The 25,137-nt window shown below is 39.5% G+C and overlaps 3 protein-coding genes and 1 non-coding gene across 10 annotated transcripts in view; 3 read left to right on the plus strand and 1 right to left on the minus strand.

Annotated features, from left to right (window-relative positions):
* Nucleotides 1–693: 693 nt before the first annotated feature.
* Nucleotides 694–7,584, minus strand: pus7 (pseudouridine synthase 7). Of its 2 annotated transcripts, XM_084933926.1 has the most exons (18): nt 7,478–7,584; nt 7,191–7,304; nt 6,061–6,363; nt 5,888–5,972; nt 5,622–5,738; nt 5,385–5,529; nt 4,981–4,998; nt 4,551–4,662; nt 4,328–4,405; nt 4,038–4,166; nt 3,637–3,762; nt 3,487–3,548; nt 3,234–3,394; nt 2,925–3,051; nt 2,322–2,423; nt 1,939–2,068; nt 1,643–1,734; nt 694–1,316 (listed from the first exon to the last, which is right to left on the minus strand). In XM_084933926.1, exons 3-18 carry the CDS (start codon nt 6,351–6,353, stop codon nt 1,180–1,182), a joined length of 1,914 nt encoding a protein of 637 aa, XP_084790052.1. In that variant the 5' UTR covers nt 6,354–6,363; nt 7,191–7,304; nt 7,478–7,584; the 3' UTR covers nt 694–1,179. The 2 variants fall into 2 exon arrangements, with proteins under 2 accessions (XP_084790052.1, XP_084790053.1); XM_084933927.1 differs by lacking the exon at nt 4,981–4,998.
* Nucleotides 7,585–8,779: 1,195 nt separating this feature from the next.
* On the plus strand, nt 8,780–18,177 carry LOC146382926 (dynein axonemal intermediate chain 4-like). The gene is made up of 17 exons (XM_084932528.1): nt 8,780–8,933; nt 9,088–9,319; nt 10,461–10,573; nt 11,609–11,691; nt 11,932–12,088; nt 12,557–12,696; nt 12,807–12,929; nt 13,099–13,287; nt 14,065–14,201; nt 14,467–14,553; nt 15,188–15,339; nt 15,456–15,601; nt 16,023–16,135; nt 16,256–16,354; nt 17,299–17,522; nt 17,649–17,802; nt 18,064–18,177. Exons 1-17 carry the CDS (start codon nt 8,905–8,907, stop codon nt 18,112–18,114), a joined length of 2,229 nt encoding a protein of 742 aa, XP_084788654.1. The 5' UTR covers nt 8,780–8,904; the 3' UTR covers nt 18,115–18,177.
* A 3,225-nt stretch (nt 18,178–21,402) lies between these two features.
* Nucleotides 21,403–21,476, plus strand: trnat-agu (transfer RNA threonine (anticodon AGU)). Its single transcript has one exon. It is a non-coding gene; the product is annotated as a tRNA-Thr (tRNA).
* A 1,303-nt stretch (nt 21,477–22,779) lies between these two features.
* srpk2 (SRSF protein kinase 2) overlaps nt 22,780–25,137 on the plus strand; it is a 76,181-nt gene continuing 73,823 nt past the window's right edge. For 5 of the 6 annotated variants that reach the window (XM_084933929.1, XM_084933933.1, XM_084933930.1 and 2 more), the window contains exons 1-2: nt 22,780–22,885; nt 23,093–23,159. In XM_084933929.1, the coding sequence (XP_084790055.1) occupies nt 22,870–22,885; nt 23,093–23,159 (83 nt within the window). In that variant the 5' untranslated portion in view covers nt 22,780–22,869. The remainder of the gene's footprint in view (nt 22,886–23,092; nt 23,160–25,137) is intronic. The other variant, XM_084933932.1, reaches the window with a different exon arrangement.

Below are 25,137 nucleotides of genomic sequence, written 5' to 3' on the forward strand. Positions count from 1 at the left end.
TCATTACTACATCCAAGAGTCAAATTCAAACCATAATTGTCATTGCATTCCTGATTCAACAATTTTACCTGCTTTTTCTAAATTTAATACATTAGCTTACAGCTAAAACTGGTCATCATCTCTGTACAGTAAACCAGAAGGATTACTCCAAGTGTGAGCACCCTAAAAAGTATACAGCCTCGCAAGTAACAAGTAAAAGCATAAAAAAGTTGAATAACCATCAACAGTTACTTTGCACTTCACAGAATATTATCTTTGGGTTTATATAAAACCTAAATCCTCTTTCAAACTCACATATAACAGTCTTCCAACCACAACAGTAAGTAGCAGCACTAGTTTTTTTGTAGCTTGCATCAAAAATCTAGCTTACACCCGAGAGTCTGTACTGTACTGTAGTACTCAACTGTACTTCAGTTTTATTAGCAGGCCACTAATTATGCTTCAGAATCAAATATTAATATTTTGTACATTTGGATCTCAACCCCTCCGTTAAATGTGAACTAAGCTTATCTGTAGTGATATAAAGTGGAATACAAAAAATAAAATAGTGCTTCTTCCACCACTACTAACTGTGTCCAATAGGATCAGTAGTCTGGATCTGTTCACTTTTGTTTTGGTAGTAGAGGTCAACCACTAGAGGGAGACGGTGTTACTGTAATCATTGCAGTCACAACATCTTGCAGAGGAAAAGACTCAAAGGAGAGATAACAGCTTTATTACCACTTTTACAAGTGGAAGGACAAAAAAAGAAAATAAAAAATATTTCCGATTTTTTGTTCATACACACACTGTGCCGATTCTCTCAACAATTTAAATTTCTCTTCCTTCTCAAAAAAAATTTATGCTATTAGCTTTGAGCTAAAAAGAAGTTCTTATCTCTGTACAAAACCAGCAGCAGTAATTATTGAATGTGTGAGCGCCCTGAAAGCACACAACATATTTAAATCATTGTCAAAATATGTGAAATCGCAATGTGCAGCACAAAAACCTGTCAAAGCAAATAAAAACATAAAAAAGTTCAATAATTATAAACTGTTGCTCTTTGTACGTCAAAGAAATTATCTTTGGGTTTGTATAAAACCCAAATGCTCTCACACACACATACTATACACGACTTAAAAACAACAGTAAGCAGCCACTGCATCAACAGTCCAGTTCATGCCTGAAGGTGTCGTGGTCTCAGTTAAACCAGGTCGTGTTAAGCTGCGTCTGTTTCTTGATGCTGGTGTCCAGCTTGAGGACTTCTCTGATTGCCATAGTAGCATAGGTCGATGGAGGCAGCGAGAACTCCATCCGCAGAGCGCGATATTTCCCCTCTGTCAGGAGGAAGGAGAGTAGCACCGTTTACGCAGGTTGTAAACAAAACATTATTTCTTCTACTTTAAGTAGTAAAATAAATAATTCATGCTTTTGATTGTTGGATATCATGCATGTCCTCCATTTATTATTGTACTTCATTCAAAATCTGCCCTTGAAATGATCTCATATTGTAAGTTTTATTGTCAGTTTCCCTTTTAAATAAACTGAGTTTATGCATACTTGACTTATGCCTGCAAGTTTAAAAGTTTTAATCTATGGAAATTAAATAAAATTTTACATCCATCGTTGACACAAATCTAAACAGGCGTAAAAATAAGTTTACCTTTGTTGAAGACAGGTGCAGGTTTGTTCTCTAGTTTCTCAAAATCACTGTGCACCAGAGAAACCCTGGGGTCATCGTAATTAATGACCTCCCTGCACAGAACAGCGACAAATACAGGGAAATGGAGTACTACAGTAAACAGAGCAACAGTTTAACAAAGCATTCAGTAAGAGCAGTACACAATTAATCTATCACTACCATTATGTTTAACTGTGAAAGAGCAAAGCACAACAGTAATTGTGATTGTTACAAGTCATGCACTGCATTGTGTGAAAAAGGCAGTGAGAGGTGCTGACCAGCTGACATCAGCGGGTCTGATGATGATGCGCCTGTAGGCTCCGGCCAGAGAGTAGTCCTTCACTTTGTGCCTCATGTTGTCGATGTCCAGCCCGTCTGCAGTGAGCAGCTCTCTGTAACCTTCTCCGACTAAAACAAAACACAGGTATGACTGACAATGTAACACAAAACAAAACAATTTTCTCTTCTGCTGTAAGTTTATTTAATGTTTTATGTCAATTTTTATTTTATTAAACCACTCAGACTATTCCACCAGAAGCACCCGTTACTTTGTTATACAGGTGTTACCATCTGAAATACATTAGTGTTAAAACAACCCAATGTTAGCTTGGGTTATATGCTATAAAAACTCAACTCTGCATTATACATAGCCTATACTTACTGTGGTGTGTGGGGTAAATGACGTCAAACCCTGGAAGTGGCATCACAATGTTGTGGATGGATTGATTCTCTGCCTCCTCTGCAGACAGCACGTGTGCCGTGGCTTTGGAAACATAACATTTGGAAGATGATATTATAAGAAAGAAAAAAAATGACCAGATGTTTTTTTGTTGGAACCTCAATAAGCCTTTCAGGTTTCTAATCCTACATTGCACTTGTGTTTTAATGCATCTGTATCATTCTTATGCTTTTAAAAGGTGGCCTCTCTGTGAAAACAGATTGTGCGTGGCTAAAATGAGCACAGAGCAAGTGTGACCACTACTAAATGTGATCCGCCTAACCTGAATTTGTTCAGGATAAAATGTACCCACTCTACATTAACACACTTCCTCTTCCTGAGAAGATACCCAAACACAGACATGTATGTTGATCCTTGGGTGAAAATCACTTTTCAACTCATTTAAAGTTTGCTAACAAGACACTTTGTATCTCATTTACTCACCTGTACAGAATCCAGGTTAAAAGCTACAGTTTACTGTACATATCCCACAATGTCCCACTCTTAATAATCAACATTAGGCAGGTGATTTAAAGGCAAACTTACTTCCTTTAAGTACCAGGTCTCCCTTCACAGCCTTCAGACCGAAGGCTTCAATTCTGCGGCTCACCATGGTGTTCCACACTCTGCTCTGGTAGCTGTGGATGTACATCAGGCGGTTGTTCCGGGGGATCTAGAGAAGAGCAAAAGAGCGTGAGCACAAAATTTAATTTCCATTGAGGCTAGAGGTACGTCTGAATTGTTTCACGGGTAACTGTAACTTGTAAACAAGGAAGATTTATTTGTGGAATAATTAAGGTAAAGCCTTTGGTTCTGCTGCATCAACTTGTTACAAGACTGCAATAGAAAACCAACCAGTCCAAATGCAGTGACGATGTTTTTCTTGCCATACATAGACAGGCCTCTCAGCAGCTGTCCTTCCACACAGCGCTTGTTGGGAAGCTTTTTCAGTGCTGCCTCTGGATCCTGAGTCTTTGCCCACTCTTCCCTGCAGCGGACCAGAAATTCTTTCTCCGCTGTAAAAGAAAAAAACGAGACAATGTGAAACTTGAAATACTTTTGCAACCATTTCAACTGCAGCAGAAAACAGTAAGGGTGGTACATTTACCTCCAGGACGGGGTTTCAGAATCAAATCCATCACCTCATTCCAGTCGTTTTTCAGAATAGCCCTGTCCCCAACAAAGTGAGGGAAAACACTATAGTTTATGGTCCTATAGTTACATAATTTACGCAACAATCTCCATGTCATGACCTCACCTGCCCACATGATGCGTGGGCACAGCTGTTGTGCCGAAACGCTGCATGCCGTAGTAGTTGATGAAACCTGTCTGCTTGAGGGATGTCATTGCCTGATCAACCTGCTCGTCTGTTCCCGTGATGTTCCTGCAAACACAAAGACAAAAAACAATGAGCCATTGAACACTTTACCCTGAAAAGCAATTTAAAAAAATGCATCATGGTTTTGCAGGACAATTTAACTCTGTTTCCTTTAATCCACCTGGAGAAAAACACTTGATCACAGAGAGGACAAAATTTCCCTTTAAACAGGAAGAGACTGCCAATAAAGGCGACCTCAGTTCAAATTGGCAGTTTAACAAATGCCGAGCTTTTAAAATCTATTTCTGAAACAAGCACTGTGTATATTAACACCTGCTGACCTTATGACCACAGTGAAATGGTTTCCCTGAAGTTCCCCCAGCTTTAGAGGGTGGTTTTTGTAGCAAAAGTTTCCGAGCTTGAGGTTCATGAGGCACTTGTTGAGGTGAGCCAGCCTCTCTGCAGTGATCCTAAGTGAACAAAGAAGAGGTTGTTATAATTACTGATCCTGTGCAAGAACCCATCAGAGATAAATTAGAATCAATAACAACACACATCTAACATAATCATCAGAAAAACAAAAAAATATCTGCACACTAGTAACTGCAGGGCTCTGCATTATAACACTCACTTGAGCACCGCTATCTCCTGCACAGTAATGGCCCTCTTGTCCTTGGTTCCCATGTAGGAAAACATGTTGGGTCTAAGCCTAGAGAGACATCCATCATTATACATAGGGCTGTAAAACTTAACTGCAAAAAACATTTCACACATCTGTTAGTGTGTTGTCTCTTTTATCAATGGATGATCCTTACTTTTTATAAAACAAACTAAAAAACACACACGTCTCCTACCTGAGGAACTTTGAAAGCACATTGATAGCATCCATGGTGTCTTTGTTCTCCTTATACAGAACAAAGTGGCAGAAACTGCCACGGTTTTTGGGCCAAAAGTGTTTCCTTGGAGCTTTTGTGGAGACAGAAAAATGGTGTGATGAAAAACATGGTGTGATGTTTTTTAATATTAAAACATAGCATGTCCTTTAAAAGTCCCCAATATTATAGAAATACCCATTATAGATCCTGTACTTCCAAACATATCTCAGCAGTTAGCCAACAACCTTGCTTTGGCACTCAGATCCAATCACTGTATTGCAAAACAACATGGACACACAATATTTAAGCTGATTTTACCACACAGTATTTTATCCTAAGCTACGTGTAACCCAACTCCACATGGCTTTTAACCATTTCCTCTGGTGCTGGGAGGAGAATAAGTTCTTACCTGTAGTTGTTTTGACTTCTATCCACCAGAGAAGAGCAAAAGGAGGATAGAATAATGTTACTAAGAAAGAGAGTCTTATGGTCTGTGGGTAGAGTTGTCAGGGGTGAGATCTCATGCATGGGCCTGGAGTGAAGTGTGATATTTAAACAGAAGAGCGTTCTTTTGGCTTGTGTGGCTCTGCTAATCTCTACCATCCTTTGTGGTGTTGAGTAAAGGTCTCAGTAGAAACATGCAGGTGTGTTGACCATGCTTACACAAAAGCGCATGCATCGTATTTTACTGCTCGGGCTACATGCACTGCAGTAGATAAAATATAAGCTGAAGTGAGGAAGGCATGCAATAAATTTCATTAACATTCCTAAAACATTAACTTAGTTTGGTCTTCCATCCTGAGATCCACATACCTGCTAAAGCCTTCTTCCCAGCAGCATGATAAGCCACTATAAACTTCCGCCCTTCCCTCTCTTCAGTCTTTGTTTCCAAACCAGGAAACTGATTCTTGATGGCTTTGTGGACCAACGTCCGTTTCTCTTTAGAATCATCCAGTACCTAAAAATGAATAAGAACGTTACATAAAGCTGTCAGCTAGTTTTATGGATTTTTGTGTGTTTTTTATTGGAGCACTCCTTTTAACCTGTTACCTCAATTGAGACATTTCCCTCTTTGTTCTTGAACAGCTGAAGCTCTCCAAGCTGCTTTTTCTGCTCTTCAGTTAGCAGGTCACATTCCTTTGGCTGTTGTTCAGGTTCTTGGGCTTCCTAAACAGCAGAAAAACAAACCAAAAACCATATTGGAGAGTATTATGTAACCCGATCCTGGAGTTCTCTTTAGTCTTATTTTGTTAATGCAAAGTGTGCCTTCATGATGAATCTGAGGCTTGTTAAAATAGCAGAAGAAGCAACGTTACCTCAGCCTCCGCTGGGACAGAGAGGTCATCCAAATGCACAATCTTGCCATTTTTGTTGATTTCATGCACAACAAAATCAGAATATCTGAGTGCAAAAAACAAAGAAAGTGATTGGTTCCTCTTTGTTAAGCACACTCTTTAAATCCTTCATTAACTCCAGATGACAAACAAACCTTTCCTTCAGGACTCCAGAGAAGCCTTCGTGGTCACTGACATACTTTAGGATGCCAACATCGAGCTCAGTGAGACCATGCTTCATCATGTTAGCAAATGTGTCACCATCCTCCTCTCCATCACTTGCGTCACCCTCGGGCTCGTCCATCTCATCTTGCTGCGGAGGACCCCCATTTTCGTGATCGCTCTCAAATTTTGGTTTCTTTGATGGTGCATCATCTTTTTCATCTTCCGGGCACCCTCGCTTTTCTCCAACTGGGACGACGATGGTCACAGGCTCGGATTCAGCCATTAGTGCCCAGCTGGAGCAATAAGGAATTTAGTTAACAGTATGAGCCGCGCACATCTCTCACGGTGTGGTATTTTTGTGTGATTTGTTTTGGTTTTTTTAAACATCAGCTTGCTTGTTTACAGCCCAGCACTTTCTCCTGTTTTAGTCTGAATGGTATGCTTTATTCATTTCATTTTTTTAAAATCAGGTTAAAGAAACACTCCAATATTTTGACTGACGGTTTGGTGTGGTGCAATAGCATGGATGTTGTACCAGTCTGTCACACTGAATACAGAGTCGTGTGTGAGGCTGTCAATTTACCAAATGCTCTAGTTTCTAATGGCCTCTTTCTGCAGCCATGAACCGTGTGTAGTGATCAAAGGAGTGAGCCTACAGATACAACTGACAGAACTGAAGTTTCCTCCAAAGGCTGTGTGGGTTATACCCTTGCAGATGAAATGAGGAGCTCAGGGTAGAGCTGCTACTCCGTCACACTGAAAGGAGCCACCGAAATGCGTTGGTCATCTGAATCGGACGCCTCGTGGACACTACCAAGGCGAGGCGTATTTCTGCTTTGGCTGCTGCAGGGACAACCTCAAAACTGTCGAAGTGCAACACTACAGCACGCTTTGTTTTGGTGTGACGCACCAGTCAGATCTGAAGCGTGTGGCAAGATACCAGCACTGATGACATGGTATAACATCAGTACTACAACATCAGTTACCCGTTATTACGTGACTCTACTTAGAAATCGAAAGCACAAAGTACAACTGTGAACGCTACATTTCAGTATCTGCGAGTAACGATAACATAACTAAGTGGGCATTACTGGCCTAGAAAACAATACCAACAACTTACCGTTTGTGGGACTGCGGTAGCGAAATATGGCTGCAAACACTCCTTATTTTCCAAACGCCAAACACTTGCACAGGCTTCCTGACGGATCCAAGCTTGAAGCAGGCGCTTAAAAGACTAAATGAAGGGGATTAGTTATCACTCAAAACTTAGCAAAGACGGCAGAGCATCTATTAGCTAGCTAACACCCCCAGTTAACGTGTTTGTAAACCTGAACTCAAATGTCGCTGGTAAAAGCAAATAATTAAAAAAAAGGACTTTTGCTCTTCCAAACGTTCCCACTCACCTACCTGGACCTGGTGATATTCAGAAGAGAGCAGGCAACATTGAACGCCAGGTTTTCTCACACGTGTGTATGTGTGTGTGTGCTCCTCTGGTTCCGGAAATGGATAATGACCTAAAGCCCTCCCACTCCAAACGCTTGGTTAAGGGAGCTGTCAATCACAAAGCTAAGCTGCGTTCACGTAACCGTGGGATAACGCTCCAAAGAAACACACTTGGGTATGGAGCCTACGATACTTCCACACGTCTCTGGGAGCACAGTACTTTATATTCCAGTTAATTAATGAATTAACTGGAACATAACTGAATTATTCTATTTATTATTATTATTGATTATTTTAAAGCGTTTTTTTCACGCAAAACTTGTTGAATGTAAGACACCAGCTAATTATAACCTTTCACTTCAAAGTAAAAAATAAATAAATATTAGCTTATCATGTCCAATGTTATATCTACACTATAAAGATCCTGTCTGCCGCGTGATAGTAAAGGTTTGGTCTAAGAAGTACAAAGTCCTCAGTCCTTAGCTTAAGGCTTAAACAAGAGCAAATCTGTGATCACTGAAATGTGAAAGCATATTGGTACCCTATGCTATATGCTTTTTTTTAACACCATGACAAATGTTTTACTGAATAGATAGAAATTATATTTTTAGGGCTGCTGATTTTTTAAAAAGCAATTGTTTATTAAGTAGGCCTACTATTGAACAATACGGGTCTAGGCAATAGATAGATCAGTACATTTGTGGAGTTTCCTTTCGCTGGTATTTTCCTTTACAGTTCCTTTAAGTCTTATAAAAACAAGTGCAATGCAATCTAAAACAGGCAGCAGCACAAGATGATGTGTTGTACTCCATAATAACAGCGGCACCGTGTCAGCTCTTTACTGTCACCTTGTGGAACTACGTGTAATTTTTCTTACACCTTTACACCTCTCCTCATGCCTTTACAACACCACACTGCTCACTTGAGTATTCATACACCTTCTCTACTAATAATACTGACTTCCACACTCCATGGTTATCTTATCTTTCACATTGTTTTCATTTCATGAGCTAAAGCCTCTTTAATTTTAGTGCTTATTGCGACTCCATATGTAGAATAACCAGTCAAATATGGTTTAAGAGTTCTCTTTAAAATAAATCCTGTCTTTGCTGTAATATAAGAATAACCTTTTATATTTATTCAGCTTTTTTGTTTTGCTTGTTCCCATCTTGAAGTTATAATTCTGCTACCATTTCACTCAAGAATAGTTTAATAAGAAGTCAGTTTCAGATTGGTAGGACATTATTGTTAGACATAAAGAAGAGGGGGGCTTTTCTGTGTGACACTAGCTTCATGTGCAGGCTAAATAACGGCCATAGGTCGTTAGCTTTGTACCATTGCTGAAATTGCAGAAAAATTAGCTTTGAGCCCCAAATTAAAGAGGAGAAAAGATGAAGAAAAATAGTGGTTGTTCTAGTATGTAAGTTAACTGTTTATAAAATGTAAAAAACAATTAAGTAAAGTTTATGATTAGAGAAAGTTATAATAGCATTAGCTTATCTGGGCTAGCTGTCAGTGATAGTTAACAGATTAGCTACTAACTTAAAACTTGTGTTCATTATGCTTTGTTCCAGAACTTCTCTAACAAAGACATCCTCAGGATCAGGACTTTGTCAAGGCACTTTAACAGGCAATGGTTATAACCAAAAAGAAAACCCTGAGGAACAGAAAAGGAGAAATAAAGATCTTATTGGAAGAGTTCGGGTATTTAGCATTAGCTTAAAACTCTTTCTTCATGATGGTGATGCAGGTTCATATCTTAATATCTTAATTTATAGAGATTTCTCATGTAGCCACACATTGCTGGTAAGAAATTACTATTTTGCTATTTCTTGTTTTTGTTTTTTTGTTTGTTTGTTTTTTGTTGATGGGATAACTAAAAAAAAATCAAGTTCGTTATCTTAAACTTTGACTCAAGATCAGTCAGCATTTTAAACACTCGATCAGTAAGTCAAAATTTTGGAATAGTAACCTAAAATTTTTACATTGTTTCCCCCCCCCCAGTGGAAGAACCAGGCTTCCACATTTGCTTTACATATCTACTTGTCAAGCTGCAGTAAAACTTGCAAAAGAGGAACCATAAATGTAGAAACCATAATCATCACCTTCAAAGTAAAAGTTATGCCTTAGTGTTATTGTCAACACAGTTAAAAAGGTGCAGCTTTTACTTTGAAGGCAAACATTCTATAGTTTGTATGCATGTTAATAGTTTCACTTCCACTTGATTTTAAGTACCTTAGATTAAGTTTAGAGGGTTTATTCATGATACAAATTATATAGGTCATTTCCTTATTGATAGTGAAGGTAAAATATATAACCGACTATTAAACAAAGTGCAATACCTAACACATCTAAATAATAGAAGAAGAACATTCTGGAAAAGTTACAAATGAACTTTGGATAAAATTTGGTATTAGTTATGCTGAAATAAAGAAGATTTAATAACTTTAATACTTAATAATAATTGCTGTAAAAGTAGAAAAAATTAACGTTTATCATCTTGTCTACATCTGCCACCTCTTCTTCAGGCTTGTAACCTCTCTTTTTTGCTGTTCACACTGCTCCTCTTCATCATTGTACATGTTTTCACCTTCTCAGGTCTGATCTTCATGCCTGAAACCCGTTTGACATGTCTGCTCTGTTCTGGATTTCACTCTTTATTTGCTCAGATTAGTTCTCCAAACTCTGGACTCTCTGCGCAGTTCAGCTATTGTTCTGAGTCTGAAGCACGAAGAAAGACAAATCTCCATTTTGATCCCTTTCATCTCTGACTGGGATTTAGGTTCTTGTCAAACCAGCCAACTCAAAGAAAACTAACCTCAAATTAGCTCTCTTTGGAACTGAAAACCTCAAAGTTCTCTCATCTTATGGTTAACAAACTGAGTTTTAACTAAAACTTCCTGGTTAAAGCTGGCAACCATGTGACTTTGACTCCGTGTCTTTGCAGGTGGTGGATGCTGATGGCAATGATGTCACTCCCCGCCCCCTGGTTTGCCCAGTGCCAGGTTTCCAAAAGTCTCTGGATGAACTCTTTTCCAGCATCCCTAAACTTTCCAGAAGGTACTAGATGGTCACACTGGATATAGTTTTGTAATATTTTTAATTTGTTGTCATTTTTACATTTATCTTTTCAATTCAGTTCAGTTTCAGATAGTTTCCTGAGTGATTTTGTTTTTCATTCTCTAATTATGATGAAGGTGGTATTTTCCATATGCAGATATTACAAGATTAGAGTGGTTTAGAAAGTTAGCTTTTTATAGCACATGCAGTAAGACTTGTAGAAATCCCAGTCTCAACACACGTTTACATCAGTTCCTCCTCATGGTGATTCAGTAAATACTATCATAGTTCTTATAAGACTTTAAACATTTAAAGAGATAGGAACATACAATTTTATGTGGTTGCATTTATGTGGGCTAAAAAATCGCAATCCTTTTGACTTAATGTTTTTAAAAGTCTGTAGGATGATCCTTTGGGATTTGTTCCTAAATTAAACACATACTTCTACTAATAGATTTCTTAAAAAAAATACTTAAATTTTAAAAATAAACTGAACTTCTTGAAAGAACTTAATTGATGGATGGATAATGAAGCTGCTGATAGAAAAGTCAACAAGTAAATAATCAGAAGATCAATATGAATCATTAAAAACACAAATAAAACATTTGTGAAAATGACCGACTTTTTTAGTAGTAAAAAGTATTTACCAGTTTAATCCAAACTATCAATGTGCCATTCATCAATTAGAATTATTATTAAGTGTTAGTGGTCAAATAAATACAAGTACCAGTACTTTAGAATCTAAAACCAAAGAGAGTTTAAGTCACTTTTACCTTTTAATTTAGTTCAAGACAACTATAATAACCTTGCCCATCTGTGTAAACTTGCTTTTTTTACTCTTGCACTCTTATGAATCCACTTTGTTTTCATGTTATTTGTTGTTATGGAAATGAAGTTAATTATCAAAAGGCAGATCTGGAGGTGATTTCAGTGAGTGGCAAAGTTAGTAAGCGGCTCAGTGATGGTGACAATGGAAATTATACAGAGTACAAGCGTACATAGATACTAAATATGTATGTTTGTGTGTCTCATTAGCAGCCATCCCATGTGTCCTACCCAAGACTCATTGAATGCGGAGATTGAGGATATTTTTCTTGGACCGACACATCCACCTCCACGTGATTACTCTTGTTTTTTGTTTTTTTGTTTTTAAATATATTCTCTCATTATGTTTATTGTTGTAGTGATTTTGTCTTTCTGGTACTAATATTGCCCTTTTGTTTAAAAATTGCATTAACATTGTAGTTCTCAAATCATAAATTCTTCTATATTCAACATAGTACACTTAAAATTATTCCACATCGTCTTTTTGCCGTTTATTTGAATTAGGCTTTTTCGTTTGTTTTGTCATGTGTCAGAGTTGTTGAAAAAAGGAGATGATGCACAACAGCATGCAAGGGAGAAGATGGTGGGTGAATGTGATTACATCTCGCTTACTGAAACCGAAACCATTACGTTCCTGGACATACCCCCCACCATAACCTCAGTGGTCGATGATGACGCAGAAGCAGTAATGTGAGTGGAGGGTAAAAACACTAAATAACATTCATCACAAGTTGTGTTAATTGAATATTTTTACATTTTGATGAATTTTTAGCTCATCCAGCCAGAGGTCTGATGAGGCTGTCCATCATCACCTGTCAACAGTTCACTAGAATTGTTATTTCTCCTACATTATTGGTTGTAATTTAAACAAACATAAGCATACACAGTGATCACCTAATGGTTCTTCAACAAAATAGTTCTGAAGGTCAAGGTCACATTTGTTCTTTGTCTGGTTATCATAAAAAAAGAAAATTATGATAGTTCTGTCTCTCACTCTCCCTGCCTGACAGATGAGCAAATCTAACACAACTTCTGACATGCACAGAAACCGGCACTTTATCTATTTCACTGAAGAAAGCCTTTCACATGCAATATGCGTGAAGATGCAAATATGCTAGCCTTCAGTTAAAAAAATATTTTATCTCTCCTCCCGTACAGACAGAGAAACCTCAGCTATGCTGAGCTTTGCAAGAGCAGAACGTGTAGTGATAAGTACGTCGACAGATCGATGCAGACATTAAACGGAGCCCTTAAAAACAAACTGATCCAGAGTGAGAAGATTGGTACTGCTGGAAAGGGTAAGTCTGAGTGAGAATGAAACACCTCACACTTGATTAACTCAACAATTAGTGGTTATCAATTCCAAAAATAAATAAATAACGCGCTATTTTTTCTCTCGTATTTAAAGGTATGGTGGCTACAAACTGGGACATTTATGACTCTTTTTACAAGCAAAATGAAACCTTTGAAGGTGATGAAGCTGATCACAAGGAGAAATCAGTGAGCAGCAAGAGCAACACCACTTACATAGGTAACTCCATCTTCAGTTGGTACTTCAGTTCTTTCAACTTCTACGAATAAATACGTGTTTGTTCGTCATATAATAACCACACTTTTGATGGTCTTTCTTATTTCTGTTTATTATAAATCATTTTGTCGAAAATAAACATTTATAATTTTCTCATTGACCATTTTCTCAGACAGCACCATCAGCTCGCTGTCAGAAATGGAAATTTGTGGAAGCATTTTAAATCCTGAGCCAGAACCAGAGAAAGAAATTCTTCTGCCAGAGTTATTAACAAACATCTCACATTTTATGGAAAGGACGGTTGTATTGAACGCCTTTCAGGCCAAGTTAGCTGCTTATAGACAGCCGCCAATAACTGAAGGTAAACTCTGCTTATATCCCCTTTCTCTTTCTGAAATCTAGTAGTAGCTTGACATTATTTCCATCCATCCAATCATCTATCCAGCCATCCATCAATCCATTTTCTCCTACTTATCATATTCAGGGTCTTGAGGGAGGGTAGCATATCCCAGCTATTACAGGGTAGGCAGAGTACAACATGGACAGATCACCAGTCTTTTGCAAGGCTGTCTGTTTAATTCTAGACCAGGCACACATTCTTTGGGGCAGCATCTAACATAAAACTTTGAAAAAAAAAAAGTGTGTTATGCTGTGGTGACAAGAAAGTAGTCAAAAGTATCATTCATGATGTCTCTTTCCGCCAGCTTTTTTCTTTGCTATCACTCTACACTGACAACCAGAGCCATGTGTATGAGAGGGTATATTAAGGTTATCCCCTCCAAGAGTAGAAAGTACTGAAAAAGTACTGAAAAAAGCTTAGAGAATTAACAAAGACAACGTCAGGGAGGAAAACAGGACTGTATCTACACAGAGGATAGTTTGTTGTGGGACACCGGGGAGAAACAGGGCACCGGTGAAAGTAGTCAACAAAAAGTGAAGAACGAAGGAGACAATCAGAAGGAGAACTTAAAATGATAACAGACACACAGGAAAGCACAACGTAATGTCCACCTGCTGAACATTAGAAAGGCTTCGTTTTTCAGACAGGGAGGCTATGTCCATATTTTATATACAGCCTTTAGAAAACCATAGCATATTTACATTAATACTGTATTAAGTGTATTATTGATTGTGTAAGGCTCTGACAGCATGACGAAGCATGGAAAACACAGTGAGGAGAGTTTAGATCCTACTCTGGAACTTCTCTGGGCATTCACTTGTGAGCGCACCAGAGGATACTGCATTACCAGCATGGCCTGGAACAGGCACAACCCGGTAACAAAAGAAAAACAAAACAAAGACTAAAACATTTTTTGTCATGAGTCTCATTATCATTTGTGTCATTTTTGTCTGTAAGCAACAATTGATACACATTTTTCTTGTGTGTAGACTTTGTGAAGCATTTTAGACACGATAAAGCTTCATTAATGATTATAGATGAAGCAGAAGTGCAAGGCATTGCCCTTTTTCTGGTTCTACCAATATTAATCTTTGTTTACAATACTTCATTTAAACTGCTGCTTTTGTTGTGCACTGTAAGGATATCCTGGCAGTAGGATATGCAGACTTTGACTCCAGGTGCCTGAAACCAGGTCTGATCTGCTGCTGGACCATCAAAAACATCATGGTATGTTTAGACATTACTGTATTTTTGTTGTTTGTTGTTTATTCCTGCTATCATTTTTTTTTTTTATCTCAGTTTGCCCATATTACAAGGGTTGGGTGGGCTGGCTAATCAGAAGATTTTAAAAAATTGCCTTTGTTCAGCTAATCACTTCTAACATCCTGGATGTGCCTCAAGAGACTCCCACACCACATGCTTTTTATCTTAATATGATCAGAGGTACAAAAACACCAACAACACACACAGTCTCTGGACTGTATGGACGTCAGAAAGGTTTCTGTGTTAGGAAAGCAGCTGGTCCAGATGGTGTCCCAGGGTGTGTACTTCATGCATGTGCTGATCAGCTGCTGGAGGTTCTCATAAGCATTTTGAACCTTTCCTTACCGACTCCTGTTATCCCTGTGTGGCTCAAAACCAAAACCACTACTATTATGCTTCTCCCTAAAGAGCAGAATATAGGGGTTGCCATATATTGTGACCACTGCTCGATTGCACTCAAGCCTCTCAGTTCCTTGTGCTTCAAGAGGCTGATCCTAGCACATATCAGAAAGCAGCATCCTGCCATACTCTTAATCCCAGCTTTTGTTGTTGCTCTTTTAACCATAGTATCCTGGTTAAAACTGTGTCCTTTGTGCAGTGGCCAGAACGTGTCTTTGACTGTCACAGCAGTGTGACATCCCTGGATTTCTCAGCTAACGACCTGCTTGCCGTGGGAATGTATGACGGCACTGTAGCTATTTACAACATCTGTATTCAAGACAGCAGTGTTGCATGTGTTGCTAGCAGCAGGTGAGCACTGTATAGTGTATATGTGTGTTAGCATAAAATAAGCATATACATAACATGTCAAGATTTAAAAAACACTAAAAATAATCTTATTGCTTCTCTGATCTTTCTGTTTTTAGTAAATCCTCCAGGAGGCATCTTCACCCAGTGTGGCAGGTCACTTGGACTCCACAAAGGTTATCACTGGAAGATGTTCTCGTATCAGTGTCATCAGATGGCAGGATTGCCAAGTGGTCCATCAGCAGCCATAATCTTGACTGCACAGGTACTGCAGTCTTCCCCTAGCTATTGTTCCCACTGTGCACTTACAGTTTTACCTCATAGCTGCACTAATTTCATAACACGCCTGGATCATCTATGGAGCGGATTCACAGCATAATGCAACTTTTTAGTGCCTATACCAACAAACTATTACACGACTAACACAGACAACCATTAATGCTCACATTCTAATTAACATTTCTGGGAAACTAAAAACATAAAACTAAGTGTAAATAGTCATTTTTTCTTTGGCAGGTTTCTAAGTGAGTGAGAGTGGAGGACATACAGCGAATATAATATAGCAGTAATAAAACAAATCCTGGTTAATTATTTTATATTTTATGGCGCTTCTGTAAAGTGTTACAATGGAGAACAACAGTAACATTTCAAATATCTGAATGGTCTATAAAAATATTTGTTCTTAGACCTGATGTGGTTTAGGAGCGATAAAGAGTGTAAGGAGGCTGCAGAGAACCAGAAGAAGAAAAAAATAGTGCTGTCCAAACCTACTGCTGTTTGTGTTGACTTCCATCCAACGGTAAGAAATTTAAGTCAGCCAAATACTTAAGCCAAAAAAAGCCTTGTCAGTAATCAAAGTGTGAAAATGTCTTTTTTGTGTGTTTTCTAATTTCTCACCCATGTTGCATTCCTCCTGCAGGACTTTGGTATTTATCTGGTTGGCACACAGGAGGGCCTTACCCACAAGTCTTCCTTTTCTGAAGGTCACAGCTTTCTGGCCACTTACAAAAAGCACATTGTAAGTGCTTGAGGGTAAACAATGAGACTGAGTCATATTTGAAATGCTGTTTAAGTTAAGGCGATAAAGACAAAAGACTAGGGATGCTACAGCATGAAGATAGTGAGCTTACTTTGGATTTCCAACCAGTGGATCAGTTTACATCAGCTGATAGGGTTATTCTGGCCTAGTGATCTCTTTAAATACAAGAACTACTAGTTAACTGAATTAACAGTAAAGAAAAGTCAAAGACAAATGGTGGCGGCTTCTTATTACTGACCTGGTTTAGCCTTGTGTGCCGATGTTGCCATTCACTGTTGTTATCCCCTAATATTCACTCTAGTTGCTGTCATCAGACATCATCTAATGAAAGCAAAGACAGAATATTTTTTTAGTGGAAATGGCATCACCCACTGGTAAACCTTGCCAACATTTTGTCTATTTGGACCCAGAAGTTGAGATCTGGATGCAATAAGTGAATGGCTCATCCTGACATGGACATGCAAGTGAGGATGGACAGGTGGCCATATGTAGACGCAAGTCAGAATTTAATTTCAGCAATAAAAAAATGCATCACATAGCCACAAATAACTGCTAGTTGGTGCTAAATAATGTACAAATAGATTCATATTTGTGAAAACTGAACACAAAATGAACACAGATTCCTTGGATGGGCTGTTAGGACCATTTATCACTCACCAAGCCATGTTATCTGTCAGCTGATTGCATTCAAAATAGTATATAAAATATATATAAATAAAGTATATAAAACAGAATTATTGTAGGCATTTGCATCCATATAAAAGTGACAACAATAAAAAAAACAGCAGCACAAACAGTACTGTCTTCTGTGATGCGGTTGTCACTTTACTGCCCATTTGATTTATTACTACATTTATAATATTTATTCAAAAATGAAAGATAGAGGCAGGTTTCTCTTCATGTCTAATCTTGCTCTCTCTCAGGGCTCTGTGAACCACATTGAATGGTCACCATTCAGACCCGATGTGTTTTTGAGCTGCTCCCGTGACGAGACTGTCCAGATGTGGAAGCAGGGCCGCCCTGTGATGACGTTCAAGTCCATTCACCAAGGCCCCGTGTTCTTTGTTAAGTGGTCCCCAAACTGCTCCACGTTGTTTGGAGTAGTTAAGGAAGACCAGGTGGAGATCTGGGACCTGAATTTGAGCATGTGAGTCCATCGGATTGAGATCTCAGTCTGCTTTGAGGTTTTTTTTAATTTACCTATTGTTTTCACCTGATTTGAAGTGTAAGTCAGAGATATGTGTTCACTAAAAGCATAAACATTTCTTTGCAGCGTGTTTCCAACCATTGTGCACCATGCTGAGCCTGGTGTGAGGCTGACATCCTTGCTGTTTGCCAGAGGGACAGACTGTGTCCTTGTAGGGGACAGTAAAGGTCAAGTGACAGTCTACAAGCTCAGGAACTTCAGAGTGTGCGAAAGCACGCAGGTAAATCTCTTGTACATGAAATAGATAAGAACTACCGTGTAATAATAAGTTCAAAACATTGAGCTTGTTTATTTTTCATGTTTTTTATACTGAGAATGCAAACTCAGCCATACAGTGAATAGTAAGTCTTGCCTAGATGATATAACAGGTATACATTTAGGAAGAAGCATCAGTGAAAAGAGGAGAGAAACAGCACACGTTACTGTAGTGTAAACACATAAGAACTTGTAGAGAAGTCAGACTGAGGTTTTTTTCTTTCAGGTGGACACTCTGGATGAAATCATCCAACATGCCACTTCGAGATATTTCTAAGTTTTTGTTCAGAAGTTTCATTGCCTTTTGACTTTTATGTGTTGTACCCTGCGATAAATAAAGTTGTGGATCTTTGAATTGTACTTCTTTTTCATTTTTAACTGAATGTGATAAGCAAAAAGATGACTGGCAGCCCGTTCTCACTCCCGAGGCATAACATGCCGACGTTTTGTCACGTCCCACAGCGTTCCTGAGGAACACGAAAGGAGACCTTCGGCGTTCTTATGGTACGCGCGGGTTATGGCTGAAATCCAGTGCAATGACGCTCCCGCGGTAATAGACGTTCCAGCCCTGTATTCCAGCCCTAAACCTAACCTTATCCCTAGCCCTAACCATAACCTTTTTCCTGATCTTAACCAGGACTTTAATGATGTTAAATAGCGTGTTTCTAAGCGATTTGAAGAAACAGAGCGAACGTGTAGATTGAGTCCATACGGTTGTCATATTTCCTCATATTTCCGAGGTCGTCATTTAGGAACGTGGTGGGTAGCCGAAAACGTAATATGTTGACGATTTGGCACCTAGCGTAAAATGTTACGCTTTGGGAGTGAGAACGTGTTGTGACTGGGAAACCACACTTTCAATGTGTCTTACAAGTCATTAACCAGCAAGCACATCCTGGATAATCCTGGATGATCCTGGTTCCTGGATAATTGTTTCTCTAATAATTACTATATTATATAAAATAAACTTCATGTTGATTTCAGCATGACCTGAAACTAGTGACAGAGCCCCTAAAGTCATCAGGAAGGTGCTTATTGAGGTTGTTACAGTATCTGAAAAATGAGGGCAAGTTTCACTCGGATGCCTCTTTGAAACAAGTGGTATCGCCCCCTGATGGCCATTAAAGGGAGGCTTAAGCTTCCAGGCCTCTAATGTAAAGACATTAGAGGCCTGGAAGCTACTATATGTCCATCTTTTATATACAGTTTATGGAAGGAGCATAAGCCTTTCCTAAAATTTTGTTCAATATAAAATTCAACATAAAAGCTGAATATAATACAAGAAAGTACCACTATTAAACAAAATAGTTTAAAACATCATCAGAATATTTTCAATGAGTGTTGCTTCATTATATCTAACCATGAAATGTTAGAGGCGGAAAATGAACCACTTCCTCTTTGTTATTGTATTTGGCCTGTATGAGCTGGGGCTAAGATTTCAGACACAGCAACTGTTCCCAGCAGGTCGAAGACTGAAAGATGTAATTGACAGACGAGGCAGATCTGTTATATTTTTACCCCACTGTGATCTGTGGCTGTAAGGTCACATATCCTCACATCATGTTGCTTAAGTCAGCTCTTCTCTGCTTATATTAAAACAGTGAGTAACTACAGGGAGCTGAAGAATTAATAATGATTAATCCCATAATGATAGGTCACAGACAGCATGTGATTCTGGACGAGATAGAAGCATGAAAGACTGTGGAAAACGGCAGAAGGCTTTTGTTTGTGGAGGGGAAAAGGATTTGAGCTTGCATTGTGGCACAGCAGGAAGTGAACCTGGATTTGAAAGTAATGTGACCATGTTGCTTTCTGCCAGCAGACAGATTGAAACTCACTGTGGGCATCTTTTTACTCAGTTTACGTGCCTCCAAACCTTTTATAGATACTGTGCAAAGTATCATTTAAGTTTGCTTTTCTTTCTTAAATATTTTTGTGTTGTAATTAGGATTTACCTATATTACCTATTTTTTTTTCTTTTAACAATAAAAACAGAAATAATTGTAATTTCATTCATTCTAAATGGGAGGCAAAGATAAAAGCAGTTTGATGGCAAGAAGCACAGTTACATATTGATATGTCCTAAAGAAACATAGCAGCCTATCACATGCAATGTTTTGTGACATTAGCAAACAGTAAGGTGCACCATACAGTCACCGACCACTGCATTAGGTACACTTCTTCAGTTGCTCATTGACACAAATATGTAATCAGCCAATTACATGATAACAACTCAGTGTATTTAGATGTGTTAATGACATCCTGTTGAAGTTGAAGCATCAGAATTGGAAAGAAAGGTGATTTAAGTGACTTGGAACTTCTCATAGTTGTTCACGGCAGAAGGACTCATGTTTCTGAAGGCCCTGAGTATTTCAGAAGCTGAAGCTGACCAACTAGGATTTTTCCACACATTCATCTATAGCAGGGGTCTCAAATTTAAATGCGTTGTGGGCCACTGCTGGCACTGTCATCTCACTGAAGGGCCACTTTAGTGTTCAAATAGTACAAAAACAAACAAACAAGAAAACACCAACAAATATTTCCAAAAATTTTGTGTTTTGTTTGTTTCTTTGTTTTGTTTTTTTTTAATGTTCAATATAGTTACTTTTTCTGGGATTAATTAAGTATTCCGATTGAATCTGATTTATGAATGTCACATTGGGTGGCATTTTAAACTATTATCCTGGTTTTGACTTCCTTTAAAGACTTCTTTTGATATAATAGCACAAAAACAAACAAACAAGAAAACACCCACAAATATTTCCCAAAATGTAGTGTTTTGTTTGTTTGTTTGTTTGTTTGTTTGTTTGTTTGTTTTGGGGGGGGGGGGGGGGGTTACATATTTTTTTTACATGAGCTCAACAAAATGAGCCAGAAAATTGGAAAAATGTTGCTTTGTCTGACGAGTCTCCATTTCTGCTGTCACATTCAGATGGTAAGGGTCATATTCTCTTGCCACACTTTGGGCTTCTTAGTATCAGCTGAACATCATCATCAAGCATCACAATTCAGTGGTGGGCGTTATGGACGGCCTCTGGGGGTCCAGAACTGTCCAAGAAGATCACTGTGCCCACTAATCAGAATTTTAAGCATGACCCTACCGGAAGTAGTGATGAGCACATTCTGCGCTCACCACGGTCAACGGCCCCGGTGTTTGGTGAGTTCATCAATCCACGAGAGAAAGTGTCTCACCTGAGTGTTTCCTGCTGTAAGATATGTTTTTTTCCACGTTTACTGCTGTGGCTACAGTGCACTATTCATGTATGAGTGTATCACTGTATGGTGCATGGTATGGCTTGAAGTGGCTAGTTTGTCCTTCGGTTTGTTGTGTAGCCTGTAAAGGTGGTCCGCTTAGTACGCCTTTAGCACTGAGTCCTGCACTAATGTGTAAAATGTAAATTTAACGGCTCTTAAATGCATTTTAGTTATAACCTCTGTGTTTTTGCACCATCTCTGGCTGTGTATTATTTTATGGCACAGCCAGTTTTAAATTGAACTCAAATTTTTTCGGCAATATTGCCTACAATGATCGTTGCGCCATTGCGGCTAGGACAAGTTGCACAGCGGCGCCGTGGCTTAGTTGGTTAAAGCGCCTGTCTAGTAAACAGGAGATCCTGGGTTCGAATCCCAGCGGTGCCTTTTCGGCGCGCCAGGAGAAAGCTTCATGCTGCAGTAGTGTCATTAACGCACCTCTTTGTTTACAAACACAGAGGGCTTATGTCAGGGAACATAGAGAGCTTATGAAACTGTTTAATTCACCAGAATACCAAATCATGTGATCATAGCTGATTTTGGAAAATATTAACATTCCCACAAATCATCTGTAGGGTTTAGGGAAAATGGTCCATAAAAAGAAGAAATATCCAGTGACCGTTGATGTCAGAGGTCAAAGGAGAATGGCCAACTGCTTTGAGCTGATAGGTAGGCAAGAGTAATTTAAATGACTACTCACTACAACCAAGACATGCAGAAGAGTATCTCTGAACACACAACATGTTGAACCTTGAAGCAGATGAGCTACACCAGCTGAAGATCACTACCTGTGCCACTCCTGTCAGTGGAGTGTAGGAAACTGAGGCTAAAATTCCCATAAGCTCACTGTGATTGACCAACAGAAGACTGACAAAATGTTATGGCTCAGGCTGATGGTGATGGTGTAACAGTAGGGGATATTTTCCTAGAACACTTTGGGCCACTTCGTACCAACCATGCTTTACTTTAATATCAGCATACTTGAATATTGTTCCCGACCTGATCCCTCATAAAGGGATGGACCTGGCTGAAATAATCTCAAACTGATTTCCTGAACATGACAGTGAGTTCATGGTGTCCACCATCACCAGTCGCATCATGGATTAACATGGATTACAACCCACTTTACCTGGGTTGGGATCCATTAAAGTGGGTTGGAATCCGTCCTTTTTTTACCAAAGATTTAAATCCTTGGTTAATAAAAGAATCAATCTCTTCTTCAAAGAGTGATCTGGCCAAGAGGAGAACATAGACTGTAACAACAATCATACACAAATGCAGCCGACACCTCGTACTAGCATGTGAACACGCAATAACATAGCAAGTACATTATGAAGGGTTTTTTTTTTTCAAATGAGATGTCTGCTTATATGCTGTATTTTTATGAACTACCAGCAGTTCGGTTCAGCTCCTGATTCCAATCATTTAACATTATTCCCTGAATGAACACCATCACTACCAGTGTGTATTACACAAAAGCTTATACGGTTCTAATAAATATATTTTCCATTTTAAACTGCATTTATTTATTTATTTTTCTGTTCCTGAGAAAAAAAAACAACTCCAAAATAAGATGCTGTTACACTCAGAGTATTTTGTGTGTCGCTGGTCCGCGTAGGTCTGCTTGCAGACCCCTGTTTGAAACGACAGAGGGCGTGCGTGTTATCCATCGGCAGAGGGGTTAGTGTGAGTGAGAGAGTGATTCTGAGACACTCAGGGGGACCTGGCTGCTGCTGCTGCCGCCGTGCTGCCCGCTCCTGCTGAGGGAAGAGGAGGAAACATGAGCTCCAGGAAAGGTGCGTATAACTCATCCTCCAACTTAGCTACGCTAACCCGCTCCTGGTGGCGGAAGTTATGGGTGTACGTAGCCCTTGAGGGTATGCTAAACGCCATCCAGCCTCGTTGGTGATGTGTGATTGTTCTCTCTCCCCCACCGCCACCTTTCCAACACCCTTCCCCGGACTCGTCTGTGCCTGTGAATGAATGTAACCTCGGACCGGCAGTGATGGCCATCCAGGCTAGAAAGAGGAGGCCGAAGGGGAAGAAGGATAAAGCGGGTCACCATCGCAGGTAAGCGGGGCGGCAGCGGGGAAGTGTGGACGTGAAGTGTTTGTTTACTGACAGCGGGTCCCTCTCTGTGTGACACAAGCGCTGCTGCCGGTGCGTCGGCGGTATGACCGTGGACATATGGCACAGGCTGGTATTTTCATCCACAGGCGGGGTCCCGTGGAGTGTTTCGAGTTACCACTTACATTATATGTGGACGGTGTGGTCCCCGGGTCTCCACCTGATTCCCCCCAAACGACTGGGTCCTGCACCGCTTACAGCCTGCACATACTCGTGTAGTTTATTTTGCATGCCTGAGCTTCCAGCACAGATGGTTTCTTGGTAGATTTTTTTAAAACTAGGGTTTCAAAGCGAGGATTGACAGATGTCACGGCTCATTTCCGTTTTATTTTTAGCGATGGCAGCACCAGACTGGCACGGAGTAAACGCCCACTTACATCGCCTAACCCGTGTGGGGAGTCTCTGGCATGGTGTTATGTAACTTTTCTTGGCTCTCCCGGTGCGTTGTTTCCTGGTTTTGCCAGGCAGCTTTACGGTATGGGTGCACGCGCAGTTCGGCGTGATTTTGCCGGCGTGAGTAGTTGCAGCCGAGGCTGGCGTGCCAGCAGCGCAGTGGCTGTGTAAAGTGCATGTGAATTGGAGTGGAGAGAGTGGGGGGCTTTCTTCATGGCGTGACGCTATTGGAGCGACGTCACCAGCAGCCGAAGAAGGCATCAATTAGGTGATACCAACGGTGCAGACACCCCAGGGTGGCTGCTGGTGGCTGGAATGTGCTGGAATGTCCCAAACACCTGGACAGTCATAGTGAAACCAGATGTGCGCAAAAATAGACGTTTATAAAGGTAGATGTTCCAAGAAAATAGAGAACTGACTCCACAATTGTCTTGTAAATAAAACATGACTCATGCAATGGCCCTACTGGTGTCCTGTAATGCAGCGGTCCCCAACCCCCGGGCCACGGACCGGTACCGGTCCGTGAGTCGTTTGGTACCGGGCCGCGAGAGTGAGACTCGGGTGTGAAATGTATGGTTTTCAGGGTTTTTATCGGTTTTTAGCGTTATTTTGTTATCGTTTTTTCGTTAACTCGGTTTTCTTGGGTCTTTTCACGTGTGTTATGAATAAATGTTATTTTTTTCGGTACCGGTACTAGTTTTATTTTGTTTATCCGCGACACCTTAAAGGCCGGTCCGTGAAAATATTGTCGGGCACAAACCGGTCCGTGGCGCAAAAAAGGTTGGAGACCGCTGCTGTAATGGATGCTGGCTCGCGTTTAGCCCTTTAAATGCTGCAAAATGTAATGTAGTGGCTAATGGTGAAAGGACCTAAACTACCCCCCCCCCCATACACACACAACAACAACAACAACAACAACATCAACAACAAAAACCAACAAAAAAACCCTGAAAAGAACCCCTCCACTCTGTAGCTAGCATTTTAGCTAGCATTTTTCTATGGAGGCTAATCAACAATAATATTCCTCAAAATTCAGTAGATCCCCCCCAAATATAAGAACATAAAAGCAGTATATTACAACATTTGAGATACTACAACAACAAAATATTTGCTCAATAAACTGCTCAGGTGATGCATCAGTTATTAAAAAATATTTGGCTATTATCAGCTCACTAACAGATGTGACAGCAGTTGTTTTTTTTAATGTAATGCGTTCCCCTCAAAAATACCTTCATTATGTGATATAAATTTCTAAATGAGTTACTTTTATGTCTCTAAATGAATTTCTAAATGAACTACACTTTTATGGCATTGATATCTGGAAGAAACACAATATATAAACAAACTATTTATTTAAAAAAAGAATTTAGCTGAGTTCCTTTGCACTCTGACCTGTAAAATATCCCTTTAGAGATGCTGCAGTTATGTAATACTTTCAATACTTGGCGATCAAGAAACCCTGACGCTTGATTAAATGTGGTTAATTTTTGATCACACTATGTGAAGTGTTAAGTGTGCCTCAAACATG

Source organism: Perissodus microlepis, chromosome 7 (genome assembly GCF_051167445.1).
Source record: "Perissodus microlepis isolate ML-2025 ecotype Zambia chromosome 7, ASM5116744v1, whole genome shotgun sequence".
Taxonomy (NCBI): Eukaryota; Metazoa; Chordata; class Actinopteri; order Cichliformes; family Cichlidae; genus Perissodus; species Perissodus microlepis.

Coding starts and splice junctions, on each gene's coding strand:
- pus7 (XM_084933926.1), bottom strand. CDS start 6,353: ATGGCTGAATCCGAGCCTGTGACCATCGTCGTCCCAGTTGGAGAAAAG. Junction 3,395..3,486: donor TCTGAAACCCCGTCCTGGAG/GTAAATGTACCA, acceptor TTTCTTTTACAG/CGGAGAAAGAATTTCTGGTC. Junction 1,317..1,642: donor TGCACCTGTCTTCAACAAAG/GTAAACTTATTT, acceptor TCCTCCTGACAG/AGGGGAAATATCGCGCTCTG.
- LOC146382926 (XM_084932528.1), top strand. CDS start 8,905: ATGAAGAAAAATAGTGGTTGTTCTAGTAT. Junction 8,934..9,087: donor AATAGTGGTTGTTCTAGTAT/GTAAGTTAACTG, acceptor GCTTTGTTCCAG/AACTTCTCTAACAAAGACAT. Junction 12,089..12,556: donor GATGACGCAGAAGCAGTAAT/GTGAGTGGAGGG, acceptor CCTCCCGTACAG/ACAGAGAAACCTCAGCTATG.